Source organism: Mauremys mutica, chromosome 6, assembly GCF_020497125.1.
Source record: "Mauremys mutica isolate MM-2020 ecotype Southern chromosome 6, ASM2049712v1, whole genome shotgun sequence".
NCBI classification, from domain to species: Eukaryota; Metazoa; Chordata; order Testudines; family Geoemydidae; genus Mauremys; species Mauremys mutica.
The window spans coordinates 94754902-94771022 of NC_059077.1; the positions used below are offsets into that span (position 1 = coordinate 94754902).

Sequence of the window (16121 nt, forward strand, 5' to 3'; positions counted from 1 at the left end):
CCTTATGGACCACTAGTGGTCCGTGGACCACAGTGTGTAAATAACCACTCTACAGCGATGTGTACTGTGACTATCAGTAAGGTATCAACTAATAAAGCTATAGCAATGTATAAACTTGGAGCAATGGAGGCTCCTTTAATATTGTTGAGGAAGTTTTCCATGTGTCTTTATAAGAATATTCATATTGGCTCTGATTCCTGGCAGAATCTGGCCCAAAAACTGGATTAAGTGGCCCAGAAAGGATCACACCAGTGTAAGAGTGATCCCCGTGTGGTGCTGAGCTGCAGAAAAGCCCTTTACACCACTTGCCTTCCCCTGCTGCTAGCAGTACAAGGAAAAGGGAATGGCCAGAAGAAAGAGGGCATGTTGTGAGCTCCTGTGCCACCACTGTTTTCCAGCCCTTTGTGGCCTTTTGCAGCTGGTGTCAGTTAGAGCAGCTCTCATGCACAGTCTGTGCACATCAGCTATTCCCAGAAAATATCTTAGTAAAATTCTTCACGTACCTAGACTGATGATACACTAAATGTCAGTGAAGCATTTTTTCTTTTCTTGTCAGAATTGAAGGCCGAAGGTTTTTGTTGTGTGGGGTTTTTTTGTTTTTTTTTAATATTCAGACATTTTCTGAAAGCTAGTGACAAAGATAAAAACAGTAGGAGAACATCTCAAAAAGCACACTGACAACCACAAGTAGGGTTGTGGAATGCTTTACAGTATTTGGAAAAGAGTCAGTAATACTATTGCAAGGGCAAGACATGAGAAGACAGAGCTCTGTACCCAGAGGGGATGGTTGATGCATTTTTATCTGACATCATTGGCATGAGCACTCTGAATGTTCTGCTGCACTCACATTCTAGCCCATGCCTTTCCTCTACTATAATTCACATCACTGACTAGTGTTTTGCTTCTGTCTAAAAACGTGTGTCTATATGGTCTGTAAATAGAACTTTTGCTTTCAAGTAATAAAAGATGCAAAACCTCTTGGCAGCCCCGGAATAGACTTTTTGTCCTGACACCCTTGGGCATCTGGAGCATGACAGATGGTAGAGTTAGCCAAATTGTAAAAGCTACACTATGTTACATGTGTGTTTATCTTAACTTTGTAACACAGTCCAAATGTCTCTTATTTAACTTCATATGTTGAAGAGAGACCAATTTTAAACTGGGTTCACATACAGTAGGACTACTAGTGCTCTTGTTTTAAGTAGGTTGTTTGGTACCTAGACTTACTAGCAAGTTTATAATTTCCTGAGCACAAGTGGGTCCAATGAATTGAAGTGGGGTGTGAGGGTAGAGGGGAAAGGAGACAACCAAATAGTAATCAAACAATAGACAGTAAATGAAAACCAGAGCATACTTACTTGACATGTTATTTTGGGCAGGTTGAATTCGGTTTTTTGTTTGGTTTTTTTTGTTTGGTTTTTAAAGACTGTCATTTGCTTTGCCAAATAGCTTTTAGGAACAAGATCTTAGCATATTGTCTAGACTGAAGGCTAAATTCCATTGTTTTCTGTGAAATGCTGAGTTGTTAAATATACCATATTGCAGTAAGTTAGAGGAACTGGAATTCTTTGCTTCATGTGGATTAGAGGGAGGATCTTTTTCCCCATTAGTCTATGCACCTGGTATTTATTTTTTATGGAAACAACATTAATTATGAACCTTTATTTTTTAAAGGCAACACTGATTTTGAAGAAGTATATTTTTATACATGTAATAAGTGTTTACCAAAAAAGTCACAACAGAAAGGTCAACTGGGATGTAAATAGTCATTATTCCTGTTCTTCAAAGCTTTATTTGAATTAATAAAACTTAAGTTGGTGTTTATTATTTTTAAATATTGCACTGCAGCATTTCTAACAGTCAGGGCCTCCTTTTTGGCGGCCCTCTATCTTGTTCAGGAGCAAAATTTGCTCATATATCAATTTCTACCTGCAAAAATCTCATTTCACATTATTAGTATTATTTATTTATTTTATTATAGCACTATCAACATACTAGTGCTTTACAGAAATAAGACACCTTTCCCTGGACAGAGGAACTAATAATTTGAAGCCTGTTCCTGCAACACTTCCTCACGAGAGCAATCTTTGGTTTGCTGAGAAATTCCACTGCAGTAATTGTACTGTAGTGAATCACATGCATAGGGGTTATGGGATCAGTGCCCAAATTAGCCAAATGCAGCCATTTGAGCTGACCAGAAAAATATTTTTTTCCTGTGGATAATTTCTACAAAAATGGAAACAAAGTCATGTTTAACTTTTTGATGAAAAACAGAAAATGGAAATAGTTATATTCCAAAATGCTATTGTGGCGCCTGATGGGAGTTGTAGTTTGCGTGCCTCACGTTCTCATTCTCCTTTATAGCATGGCCTCTCTTATTGGACAACATCTCCCAGGACAGACCATGGCCTCACCTCTTGGTAAGCAGAGGCAGGGTATCATGGTAGTCCCTGCAGTGCTACATGGGAGATGAAGTCCAGCTGGAGAGTGTGACTTGTAGGGGAGAATGGGGATGTGAGGCATGTGAACAATAACTCTCATGAGGCACTGCAACGGTATATCCAAATTGATATATTTCATTTTTTGACCAAAATGCAGAAACTTTTGTTTTGAGGGGATTGGAGAGGTAGGGTTTAATGAAAAATGAAAAAATTCTGCAAAAGCCATCAGTTTTTGTTGAAAACCCAATTTTGTATTGCATACACTGCTTGTTCTGATATATACAGTAGAGTGTGTGTGTGTGGCGGGGGGGGTGGGAGATAGGAGTTATTTTCTCTTACTTTTTGTTCATTTGATGTGTGTCAAATTTCCGGCACTATTATGATGGGTTTCGCGCTTTCTCTTCTTTGGGGGGGTGGGTTCAGGGCACCATTTCTTGCCCCTAAATTGGAATATTAATTGCCCCACTAGTGTCCTTGAGGAGGGGAGTGGAGAGGGAGGGACCTGGGCCCGCCCTCTACTCCAGGTCCCAGCCCAGGGGCCCTGAGAATAGTGATGAACCACTTGAACTGACGGTTCCTTCCTCTGGGCTACTTCCCTCTCCTGCCCTTCAGCTTGTGGGGGCTTCCTGCCCTCCCTCTGCACAAGCCAGGTGCCCCTTTACCTAGGGTCTTGGACTTCTTAGCCCACTACAGCACTTCTCCAAACTGTCCTCTGCTTCCCTTCAAACTGTTCTCTGCTCCAAGACCAATCCTTTCTGCTCCAACTCCTCCAAACTGTTCTCTGCTCCAACACCAATCCTTTCTGCTCCAACTCCCACACTGTCTGATTGAAGCAGGGGTTTTTATCATGTGACTGACTGCAGGTGCTCTAATTGGCTTCAGGTGCTCTAGTTAATCTATAGCAAACTTTCTTCCCCTTACAGGGAATAAGGCTCCCTTCTAACCCTCTCCTGCTGCCCTCTGCCCATGCTGTATCACATAAGAATATTGTAGGGCCAGACAGAAGTGTGGACATCACTGTAGAGTGAAAATTAGCAGTGACAAAGTAATCTAAAGTGAACTTTGAGGAGGATTTAAAGGAGGAGAGTGAGGTATCTTAGCACTGGAATAAAGAGGGTACCGGTGGTTAGAGGCTAATGTAATCAGCAGAAATCAGCCAGGAGCATAGTAAAAAGGAATGAACAGCAGTTCTTTGGCATGATCTTCTAGTCCTCTCCCAATCCTAAAGAAGCTCCTGAACCTCAAATCTACGGGGATGATGGAGTGAGTTGAGGCAGATGATGGAGTGAGTTGAGGCAGTAGATGGATGCTCTCTGTGTCATCAACCTGCCTCAGACTTGCAGGTATTCTCAAGCATAAACTACTTTTCCCTCAGTCAGTATTTCAGGAAGGGGAAGAGGGAGCAAGAACAAAGTTAGGGAGAGAGGTGACCAGAGGACAGATGGACAGAATGAATGAGACAAGTAATAGTTCATAGATCTGATATAAAGCCCATGGAAGTCAGTGGAAAGACTGCCATTGACTTCTCTCAGCCTTGGGTCATGCCCTAAAAGGTAAAAGGGTTGCGAAAAAGCAGAACACAAAACAGCAAGGTGATGTCGCTCTTTCTTGGGTTCACACAGAGAGGGATGAGACCTGGAAGAGATGAATGGACGGAACCAGAGTCTACTGCTCTGATCCAGATGTAAAGACAGAGCAATGATGGAACAGGGAACACAATGAACTGAACTTTCCCTCTTCAGGAGTGGCACTGTTATATGAGTGGTCTGCTGGGGCATGGGTGCACTTGATAAGAGCAACCATAAAGTTTGCCCAGCATCATGTTGCTAGTACTACCATTTGTGTATGTGTGAAAATAATGTCAAAATCAGATGCTGTGGTGTTAGTTGCTTGAATTGAAGCCCTGCAAAAAGTCCAGTACTGCTCCAACCTTTTAAACAACTATATTGTAATGTACCTTTTTTATCACTGGAGCAGCTCAGATCAGCCAAAGAAAGAAAAAGAAACTGAAATAGTTATACTTCCTGGCTGGCTGGACTGGTCTTGTCAGGAGCATGTGGATTTCATAGTACATTTAACTTGGCACCCTGGGATATTTTTTCCTCTGTTTTAAATGTTTTTTAATGAAAAATTGCATTTTAAAGGCATAACCTTATGTAAACACTAGCAAAGAGAATTTGATATTTAAGTTATTGCATTGAGGAGAACAATCTCTACAGGTACTGAACTTTTATTAAACTCACAAAGTGAAACTCATCAATGTTTGTGAATTCAAGCACATATATCTGCCAGAATCATGAACCGCGTTTTTGGTTTTTTTCTTACATTGATTTAGGCTCTATTACACTCAGCAAAAAATGCACTAATGAAAACTCCCTGTGCATCTGGATTAGATGAATCTTTGAATTGCTAATTGTTTAAGATTCTCTTGGTAGATATCCAACAGCTGTCTTTGTGTCATTTGCAGCACACAAATCCACTCTGTTTAAAAAAAAACAAAACATATGTACTAGTAATTTATTCATGATCACAGAAACCGAAGTGGCATGTGGCATAACATTAGTTCATCATACATAGGAATGACTCTACCACTTATACAAACCATATATTGCATGATGTGCTGCAAACAAATAAGATATAAATTAGGCTATTAACTTAATTGTAACCCTTGGGCTTTTTCCTTTGCCCTCAAAAGAATTAATAAATAATAAAATGATGTCATTTTTCAGAACTAGAATTAAAGACATGTTTACTCCTTTGATTAAAATCTCTATCCTAATTAATATCATAGTGTTTGCTAACAGTCAATGAATGTATTTAGATTATGTAAATTATGGGAACCTTATATGTTAACCTGTTTATCTGTCTGCATGAAGTGCCTGGAATATGGAAAACCACAGTTCCCTGCTAGACAGCAGGCATGCAGCATGTTGATCATCTTCACCCTTTACGTCAACACCAAACTGAGAAACCAAAATAATTATGGATTCATTTTCACTCCCACTATATTTATTTAGACTCACCTATTAAATTTTCTTAATATGTATATCTGTTTTAGGTCCTCATTCAGCAGTTTACTTAAGCGTGTGCCTAACTTCAGTTAGACTACTGACGCGAGGCCGTAGTGCTTAATGCTAATCTATTAACAAAGCGATCCTCGCCTGTCCATTTTTGTTTTAACAAAGTGTTTTACATTTACCATTTATAACATTTGTGCAACTGCTCCGGTGTGGTTCCTGGTACTTGATATTACTCAAACAGTACATGGCATCACTTGGTAATTCCAGAATGAGACATTCAGGAGAACCCTTATAAACAACTGGTTCTGTTTGTAGCTACAACATGCTCTTCTTTTGTTTGTTTACTATTTAAATCCAGTATGATACATTTAATGCATGTTGTGTGTCTTCTGCATTTCTCTTTGTAAGTCTGGACAGAATAGACCCAGAGCTACAAATAGAATCTGAATTTAATTTTTGTTTTTAAGGTTATGTTTATTCATCTCACTCATGGTTTGAATTTGTGAGGGTCAGCTCTTACCTCAGCTAAACTCTGTTTTTTCTTCACAATCTTCCACTATGAGCTCTTTTGTCTTTTTAAGGGGGGCAGGGTAAGGTCCCACATGCTTACCAAGAAAAAAAACATTAATCAAATCTTTCCTATTGTTTGTAAACAGGGACGAAATAAGTTAGGTTCCATTTTTGTTTGGGCGTCTGGAAATGGTGGAAGGAGTAAGGACCATTGCTCCTGCGATGGCTACACCAATAGCATCTACACTATTTCCATAAGCAGCACAGCTGAAAGCGGGAAAAAACCTTGGTATCTGGAAGAATGTGCATCCACCCTAGCTACGACTTACAGCAGTGGGGAATCCTACGACAAGAAAATAGTATGTGTTTGCTTTTTTGTAATGCTATTTTAATTGTATGTGGTTTTGTATTTTCTATAATGATTTTTAGGGGAGGGCAAAATGACTACTAGGCCTTTGTGTCTACGTGTGGGCTTGTTTGAAAAATGTTCACCCTTGGTCAATATGGTATATGTTTGTATACAAGTTTTGGACCAAGAATTTGAATGTAAATTTCTGCCACTGTTTGTAGCTCCTTCAGCCTCCTTGTATTCTGGCATCCATAATTCTACACAATACATCAGGTATGGTCTTACTAACCCTTGTGACAGAGACTGATTTCTCCTCTCACTTCCACTATGTGTCCTACATTCTTTCTGCTTTCCTAACTGCTTCCAAACTCTGAGCAGAGTCTCTCTGCTGTCATCCATAAAGATTATTTTCCTGACCAACATTTTGTAGCATATCACCAGACCTCAGAGCAAATCTCCTTTTGGTATATTTTATCCAGTCCTTGTTATTTTTCATTTTTAAATGTGCAGTTATAGAAGCCATTTTCCAGTCCACGTCCCCGTTTATTTCAGATTTATTGGGACCCTTCATCCTTCATCTTTTGTATTCATTCTCCCTCAGTTGTCATTCGTATTGCAGCCTAGTCCTGGTAGCTGATACACAGTAAGTAAAATTAGGTTCAATGCTTATCTCTCTTGCGCTATTTGCCATCTCATTCCTTCCCAGGCTATGGCTGTTTTCAATTAATTTCTGACCATGGCTGGTTTTTTATTCCACAGGAGAATTCCACTATTGTTGCCATCATTACTGGTCTTTATTTTTTAATTGGAGAGCCTTCCTGAAGTCCAGATAGTCTGTCAGCTTCTGTTTTACCCCTTACTCTTCTCAAACCATTATTGTCACTCCTTCAAAAATATTATCAGATTCATTAAGCACGACCTTCCTGATGACTTATTGTTGACCAATCTATTCCTGTTCACTGTGCTCTTCATAATAAAAAATCACAAGGTGCTTTTCTAATACTGAATATAACTTGTACTGGCTAGAATCTTTCCTTGCTCCCTCCTTAAGCATTGGTTTCATGATACCTTATTTCCAGTTCTTTTCTTATTGCTAAAGAGGAGTTAAAAATTCCTGCTCTAGCTTTTTTTTTAAATTTAAATACGATCTGCTGTGTATTTCAAGATTCTGGGATGCTGGCCATCCCTTACTGGAATCTTCCCTATTTTCAGATGATCTAATTAAAAAAAAAACAAAAAAACTTGTTCTGAGGTAACTCTTCGTTCCAGTAATTTTTCTGTTCTTTCTTTGCTTCTCTCCACAAAAACTTTATCTCTGTTTCTGGCGTCTCTCCTTGTTCTCCCCGAGAGATAATAAAGCAAAGAAGTCATTCCATTTTCTAGCAATACTCACTTCTGTGATCAAATTTCCCATATGGTCCTTTCAAAGACCTGTGCTAACCTTTTTTTCAAAGTTCAATAAAATTAATAGATTCATGAATTTTAAGTTCAGAAGGGATCATTGTGATCATCTAGTCAATGCTCTTGCATGACTCATACAACAGGACTTCCCTGAAATGATTCCTGCTTCAAGTCCAAGTTGTTAATCGTTCATTACCCTCCCTGTTAAAAATTGGTGCCTTATTTCTAGTCTGGATTTGTCTAGCATCAATTTCCAGCTGTTGGGCTTGTTATACCTTTGTCTGCCAGATTGAAAAGCTCTCTATTATCAAATTTCTGTTCTTTATGTAGGTGCTTATGGACTATGATCAAGTCATGCTTTAACTCTCTTTGATAAGCTAAATAGATTGAGCTCCTCTCTCAACCCTCTCCAGTGTTTCTACATGACGTGTGGACACCAGAACTGGACACAGTAGTCCAAGAGCAGTCACCATTCACAGTACCAGATATATGGATTCATATAACCTCCCTGTTCCCACTTGATATTCTCCTATTTATATTGTCACGCTCTCTGGGGTGGCTCACAACTGTGAGTGCCTACCCCAGGGCAGACTGTCAGAAAACAGGGAAGACACCCCAAGCTGGTGATGTGTTCTATAATTCAATGTCACCAGTACAGTGCCAACTGTGAGATCCTGGATCACTATACCAGTCCTACCATGGAGTCACAAACAGTCCCTTAGATGCTCCAATCTGTCTTGCCGCCCAGACAAACCAGACTTAGTCATAAATGGTCACTTACACCAAAGATCACGTCACATTTCGGCTGCTCTCAGTCTCAGGAGACCAGTCACTTACCCCAGATCAATTGGTACTTTGGAACTTACACCCAAGACAATGCTGGCAGCCAATTCTATAGTAAACCCACTAAAGATTTATTAGCTACAAAAAGGAAATGAGAATTATTGAGAGGTTAAAACGGGTAAAATATATGTACAGGTGAGTCATCGTCTATAATTCCAAATGGTAGCAGAAAAGTAGTAATCTGCCAATTTCCCCGAAGTCTGTAAGGTCTACCCCTCTGGATCTCCATCTTCTCATTCAGTCATTCTGCCTTGTTAGAATCCAAACAGTCCAGAGGGGAAGGATCTTTCATTAAATCCATTCTTATAGCTTCTTCTCACAGAAAACTGAGCTGACTGGGTCACTCTCCATGTGGGTTTTTCCTTTGATTGCAGAAAGTGAGGAAAGCAGTTAGAGTCTTTGACCTCCAATCATCATGCACAATGACCATTTGTTTTGAAATTAGCACTTTTCTGTTAGAGTTCTTCATTTGCATTCCACAAGGTCTCTTCTTGTTTGATGGGTTATTTAGTTACAGGGGTACACACAATGTAAATGTTTGCTACTACATTATAACAGGATACAGATAAGTGAAAACAATGCAACTAACATCCCATTAGTTTTCATAAAGTTTAAACACCATATACACTCTTATACATTTAACAGTTACTTTGATCTAAACTAATACACAAGTGAATTGGCCTGGGACTCTGGCATGAGCTGGCATCTGGTCTGCTAGCGGCACATATACGTCCAAGAATCTCATTAGCCTTTTTAGCCACAGCTCATGCAAGCTCATATTCATCTGATTATCCACCATGAATGTCAAGTCTTTTTCAGAATCACTATTCTGCATGATAATGTTCCCCATCCTGTAAGTATGGCCTAAGTTATTGGTTGCTAGAGGCATGGCCTTATCTTTGGCCACATAAAAAATTATTGTTTGCTTGCACCCAGTTTACCCAGCAATGCAGATCACTCTGTGTCAGTGTCCTGTCCTCTTCATTATTTCCACTTCCCCAATTTTTGTGTCATCTGCAAACTTTATCAAGTAATGATTTTATGTTTTCTTCCAGATTATTGATAAATATTTAATAGTATGGGTCCAAAAATTGATCCTTGTGGGACCCCATTAGAAACATACCCGCCTAGTGATGATTCCCCATTTACTATTAAATTTTGAGATATCAGTTAGCATGTTTTAATCTATTTAAGAAAGTAATCCAGTTTATCCTTTTAAAATATTGATGCAACATTAGCTTTCTTCTAGTCCTCTGGAATTTCCTCAGTGTTTCCTCCTCAGTGTTTCAAGATTATTGAAAACCAACTTTCACAGCCCACTTAACAGTCCAGGAAGCTCCTTGGCCAGGGTAGCTGCTGCAGAACATCCTCTTTAGTTACTGTTGGAATGGAAAGTATTTTATCATCAAATGAGATGAATGCATCTTCTGTCTTTTTCCCAACTATAGAGATATTTATTGGATGCTTCTGCCTTTTCTGTGAAATTATTTGTAATTCTGCCATTTCCATCAAGTAATGGATCAACACCATTTTTAGGGTTGCTTTTATTCCAGATACACTTAAAATACTCCTTCTTCTTCTCCTTGCTATAGAATCTATAGCCTGATTATAGATTTCCACTTGTGTCCTTTTACTTCCCTTGTCAAATTTCTAACTTCTAATTTATATTCATTGCTATCAACTTCCCTTTTTTACATTTGTTTTATATTATATATGTAATGCTTTCATTTCCCCTCTTAGCCAGGCTGGTTTTTTAATCAGTGTAACCTTCTTTCTTGATTGTGGAATTGTGACTTTGGGATCATCTAGCAAAACATTCTTAAACTCTTCGCAATATCATTCATGTTTTTCTGCTTAAATTCTTTCTCCGGCCTGACTTGTTGTTACATCTTGTGCAATCCTCCCAGTTTTCTTCAATCATAGTTTTCTCAATCATTTTCTTCCATTCTTTTAGGTAAGACTTACTCCCTGTGTTTACAGTTAAACAATCTCATTACATCAGGGCATTTATATTGCTTACTTCTGAGATATCCCTCACTTCTGAACCAAAATTACCTCCACACATTTTTGTTATTATCATGCTTCCATTATTGTAAATTTACTTGTAAGTTGAATCATGAGAATAAGGTTAAATAAAATGTTATCTACAGATATTTAATCCTACATAGCTTTTAAAATGTATTGCATTGTATTTCTAATAATGATAATACTTTGCACTCATATATTGTCCTACTTCCAAAGATCCCAAAATGTTTTGCAAATGTAAATTTAGCCTGGTGAATTAGGGAAATCTGATGCCCATTTTATATAAAGGCTTATATGGCAAAGATATTAAGGCCTACATTTTCAAATGTGCCATTTTTCTTAATTTAGAATGCCAATTTGAGACATCCAGAGCCTGCTTTTCAGTGGAGATGAAGAAATGCCGCTTTTAGTTGAAGTCAATGAATTCTGTGAGTGCTCATTAGTTCTGAGAATTGCATCTGGCAGCTGGTATCTCCAGTGATCCAATAACCGTGGGCTGATCCAGCTGCATACATGTTAATCATTTAAGGCATGTGCAGTGCCAGCTGCCATAGGAGATTACAGTACTCCCTCAATTCTCTGCTTATCATGGCCCACTTCAGATCCTGGCTACTCTTGTTCAAACCACCATCTGTTCGCTTAATGACCACACTGTAGGGGCCTGATTCTCCATGGAGTTATATCAGTTTTATACCAGTGTAACTCCACAGATTTCACACAGTGGAGAATCAGGCCCTAAATATTCCATCAAAGGCCCTTTCCTCTTTTTCGATGTTGCACTGTATTACCAGTTGACTCCTGAGGTCCATAACCTCTCCTCAGGATGTTTTACTGCTGGTAGCTGGCACCTCAAGCAAGCGTAATCCCCTCTGACACTTCCAATAACAAAGAAAAACATTGTTCACTGAGTGCAGGAAATAGCTTTCTCCCACAGTATTGTATACAAACCAGTCACCTTCCTTTGGACAACATTTGTGTTAGTTCTTATATTACTCTAAGGTCACCTCTAAAGAGAGATGAGGTGAATTTGCAGTACCAACCCCTTAACTGAAAGAATTTAAGAGTTACAAGTAACAGCTGTAACCTATCAATCAGTGTCCTCTGAGCGCACACACAGAATGATGACCCTCTCCCCCGTCTTTCTCTCTCTTTCACATCTGTAGTAAGCCATCATTATAGGGTTAAGGATAAGGATAATCTTAATATCACCTCTCTCTTCTCTAACTTGCTCACTATAACACACCTTTTCCAAAAGACCTATTAACCCTAATGCCCCCGACAGAGACGTTTTGACTAATACTCACAAGTGAAAATCATCACCAGAAAACATAGAAAACTTCTATACAAAGCCAAAAAATCATGGCGCTAAGATGATGCGAATTCAATTTCATTACGAAATCATACAGCTTTTTGCTGCCTCATGTCTCCCATCCTTAGTTTTTATGTTGTCTGCTTAGATGGTCAGTCCTTTGAGGCAGAGACCTTATCTTCATTTTTTCCCACAAACTGACCAGGACATTGTTGGTGCTGTATATATATAAATAGCAAATAACGATGGAAAAAAATAAAGATTAAAATTTGTATATAATTAAATTGAATCCTGTCCTGAAGCCTGTACTTCACACCCACCCACAAAAGGAAATTAGATAGAAAGGGCTTGATGGCTTCCTTGTGTGGAATAGCAGCAGCAGCTTTCTTAAGATTAGTGACTTTCGTATAGGTCAGTCTAATTGGATGTGATAGTTCAGCTTGCTGTACTGTGTGTATGAGATTCTTGCTTTTAAGAAAGGAGAAGCTATGTTATAAAATACAATCCACCATAAAAATCCACTATAAATATCCTAGTGCTTGATTCTGATCTCACAGAAGATTTACATTAGGGTAACTGATTTAAATGATGATACTCCTCAGTTATTTCATTGTAACTGAGGATAGAATCGAGCCCCCAGTAGATTATGAGTTTTTAACAATATAGTAATACAGAAATATCGCTAAGTGACAGCACATTGTTCTTCTGTCTCATCTGCTTTATAGTGTCAGATTGTACAAATACAAAGCAGAATTAAGCAGGGACAGGAGTTTGAAAAATCTCAGTGAAATCAGCATATTAGTTTGTGCTGATTATGCTTTATTCCTATCCAATTTGTATTAGTGGCACCTTCTGAGTTGGACAAGTAAACAGTCCCATACAAGCAAAAATGCTAGTGGTATTGAGTGTTCTAAAAAGGCACTCGGTAGTATGGCGAGTAGAGAGAGGGGGTATGTAAAAGCTGATACAGATATCTCCTGGTTTCATCTTGTCCTAAGAAAATATACTTTGTGGATAACCACACATTTTTTCCCCTTTACATGTTTATTTCATCCTCACAAACATGCCATGTGCCAGAATTGTTCTTTTTCAATCTGGTATAATCATAGTTGCTTTAGTAACATAGGCAAGTCTCTGATCTCATTTACTATGATGAAGATATGGAATTTACATTTACATTAAAGTAAGTGACACAAGAATCTGCCTTGTACAGTTCTAGCCAGCAGTTCTTAAACAGTCAAAACTCCCACTGACATTAATGTCCTGCACTAGGACTGCATTAAGGATGAGGCCAAGAATATATATTAGTTATTACTATATTGTTGCATATTTTGGACTGGATTTTCAACTCTTGACTCCCACTGTGCATGCACAAAGTACACCTGCCTTTTCAGATCCAAAGACTGTGCCCGTATTCCTTTTAAACAGTTCAGTGCTACAATTGTTATCAGATGTTTGCAGGAGCAGCTGCAAAGTGCAGGCACAAGTATATAAAGCCACAATTTGGGACACAGATAAGTGGAAGCCAAGTACAGGCCTGTTGAAAAATTTACTCCTTTAAAACAATTATCATTTGAAACACATGCTGAGCGTGAGACTCTAAGGATCTCAGTAGAAGTGACATGAAATGTGCCTAGGACACTTAACTGTAGCAAATTCCTCCCCTTCTAACCTCAGTGTTACTGAAGAGCTCCAGAAGGCATTGTGCCTCCTTCCCCACAGGCAGAAACGCTTCTACCTATTGCCCCTAGAGCCCTGCATCTCTGCACCACCTCTTGGAATAGGCTGTATTTAAGGGCACAGTCTAGCTCTATATGTTAATATGGCCTTTATCTTAGCAAAGGCACTACACAAATAAATAATAACAGTACTATCAGTGTACTGTGGATTTACTCAAATATTTTCTGTTAACAATACTGGTGAGTTATGCATGAAAATCCCCCACTCACTGATGAAATTTACAATCTATGGTATACACAATTGCTCCTTTTAAAAATTAATTCAGTGCTCATCAATAGCATCTCTTCTCAGTTATTAAAAAAATACTCCCCCTGTTCAACTGCTCTTGTAGAGCAGAGAAAATACAACATGGCACCTTCAATAGAAAGTGGTTTGGGATCACATGACACTGGGGTGGGGGGAGAATTGGCAACTACAGATTTTCATTAAACACTTCTCATTTTAGAAGACAAGTCTGTTCAAGCTGACATACCCGTAGGAATTACCTCAGCAGGTAAAAAGTGTTTCAACCACAGCTAAGGGCTCAAGACATGAATTATGAAATATCTGGAAATAAGAGGCTTAGGATGGGAGAAGTGATAATGTTCTCTGCAAAGGAAAATCCTATTTTTGACCTGAATAACTAACTTTCCCTACAGCTATAACTAAGGGAAGATTGATAACATAACCTGAATAATAACTGTACAGAAATGACACTTCTTTAAATCTTCAGAGTAAGTCACTTGTACCAAACCGTTACAGTAGGTATCTAGGTCTTTCTTTTATAAAACTGCACTTAGTCAGAAAACCACCTGACTCTCATATTCGGTAAAGGAGAAAATATACTGTGCTAATAATGATACCTTTAAACTGACCTTTGTCATGGTGTTCTAAGTTGTTAATTTCATATTGAAACTATATCTTTACCAGCCAGTATGTAATTGCTTTCAGTCAAATCCAGTTGTTTTCTTCTGTTGTTGGAGGAAAGATGGGATGATTGTAGCACAGTGCATTATAAAATATTACATCGCCTGAATTTAGGCTTATCACTGTTTCCTTAGATCAGCAGTTGTTCCAATGATAACTAAAACCTGTGAGTGCATTGTACTTTAGGTAAAAGATCCAAAATTGGTGCCCATGTCCACTCGCACTGTTGAATAGAATGACAGCTTTCATACACTAATGTCAACTTCATGTCCCTGGCAGGCCCCATCTCCTTGTATTATGATTAATGATGTTGCCCTTGTGTGGTCCTGGAATCTCGAACATCATTTTTCTTCTTGAAGTATGACTGCTTGTTGGTGGTCCTGTCTCTTTGTTTCTAAAGATAGACACAAGGCTTCTCTGACAGTGCACCCTTAATGCTGAAAAACATGCCTTAGATTTCTCCTGTAATTTACATCTAAACATCTCAGCTGCTATCAGTAACTTCCCTTTGAAATGGCTCAGGTAGGATTTCCACTTAGGGAGCTTTCGTTACACATTTTCTGCTGCAATATTTGCTGAGTGAAAGAAAGAGATAAGGGATTGTACAATGTCTGCTAGGACATGGGACAAACAATGCAGCATAAGAGTGCAATGGTTTTATTGCACTTGCTATTCATGGGCACTGCACACGTAAAACTAAGGCTACATCTACACTATGAGCTAGGGGTGTGATGGCCAGCTCGCATAGATGTACTCATGAGCTAGCACACTAAAAATAGTAGTGTAGCCCTGCTAACACGGGCAGTGACAGTGGACGCACGTGCTCGCAGCCCCAAGTATGTACCTATAGGATGCAGGTGGGTTTGTACTCGGGGCGGCTAGCACAGTGCCATTCTGTCCATTCCACCACAGCTACACTACTATTTTTAGCTTGCTAGATCAATGAGCATGAGTATGTCTACACAAACTGGGAATCGCACTCCGAGCTTGTAGTGTAAATGTAGCCTCAGAAACACTCCCCTCTCTTTCTCCTGATAGATAGATATGTAGATAACATCAGACAATATGCTTTCAATGAGAGGGCTAAATAGTGTCTTTCAAGGCAAAACCATTGTCAGGGGAATGAGGATGAGACTTTCCCCTGCATGAGCTCCTGAAGGTATCACTGTGCTGCAAGCAAACCCAGTGCTTCTTGGAATGCAGGGAGAGTTCAGTGACTGCACTACTCTTTTGCAGGGTGCAGTAGTTCTGCTGGCCACTGTGTGTGAGAGAGTGAGCATGTGCTATTCATTCCACTTTATTTTTTCCACTCTTTTGGGGCCGAATTTTCAGAAAAGGTGCCTGAAGAAGCCCACAGAACTTAATTTCTGTACGTAGTTGTGTGCGCCTTGGCCATTTAGATTTCACCTGCAAATACTCTACCTGATTTGCATTTGCACAGTAGACACAGGGCTTCTGGAGCCCTCCTGCTATAAATTTGGCCCTTTAAGTTTCCCTTTGCCTACTCCCTTTTGAAGAATATAAAGGAAAGCATGTCATTGTGTTAGAAATTAGTTACAGTACAAAATCAATTTACA

General features: G+C 39.1%; 1 protein-coding gene across 3 annotated transcripts in view; it reads left to right on the forward strand.

Moving 5' to 3' along the window:
- Window positions 1–16121, forward strand: part of PCSK5 (proprotein convertase subtilisin/kexin type 5) — a 283839-nt gene that overhangs the window by 127879 nt on the left and 139839 nt on the right. For all 3 annotated transcript variants that reach the window (XM_045020518.1, XM_045020516.1, XM_045020517.1), the window contains exon 8: window positions 6118–6330. In XM_045020518.1, the coding sequence (XP_044876453.1) occupies window positions 6118–6330 (213 nt within the window). The remainder of the gene's footprint in view (window positions 1–6117; window positions 6331–16121) is intronic.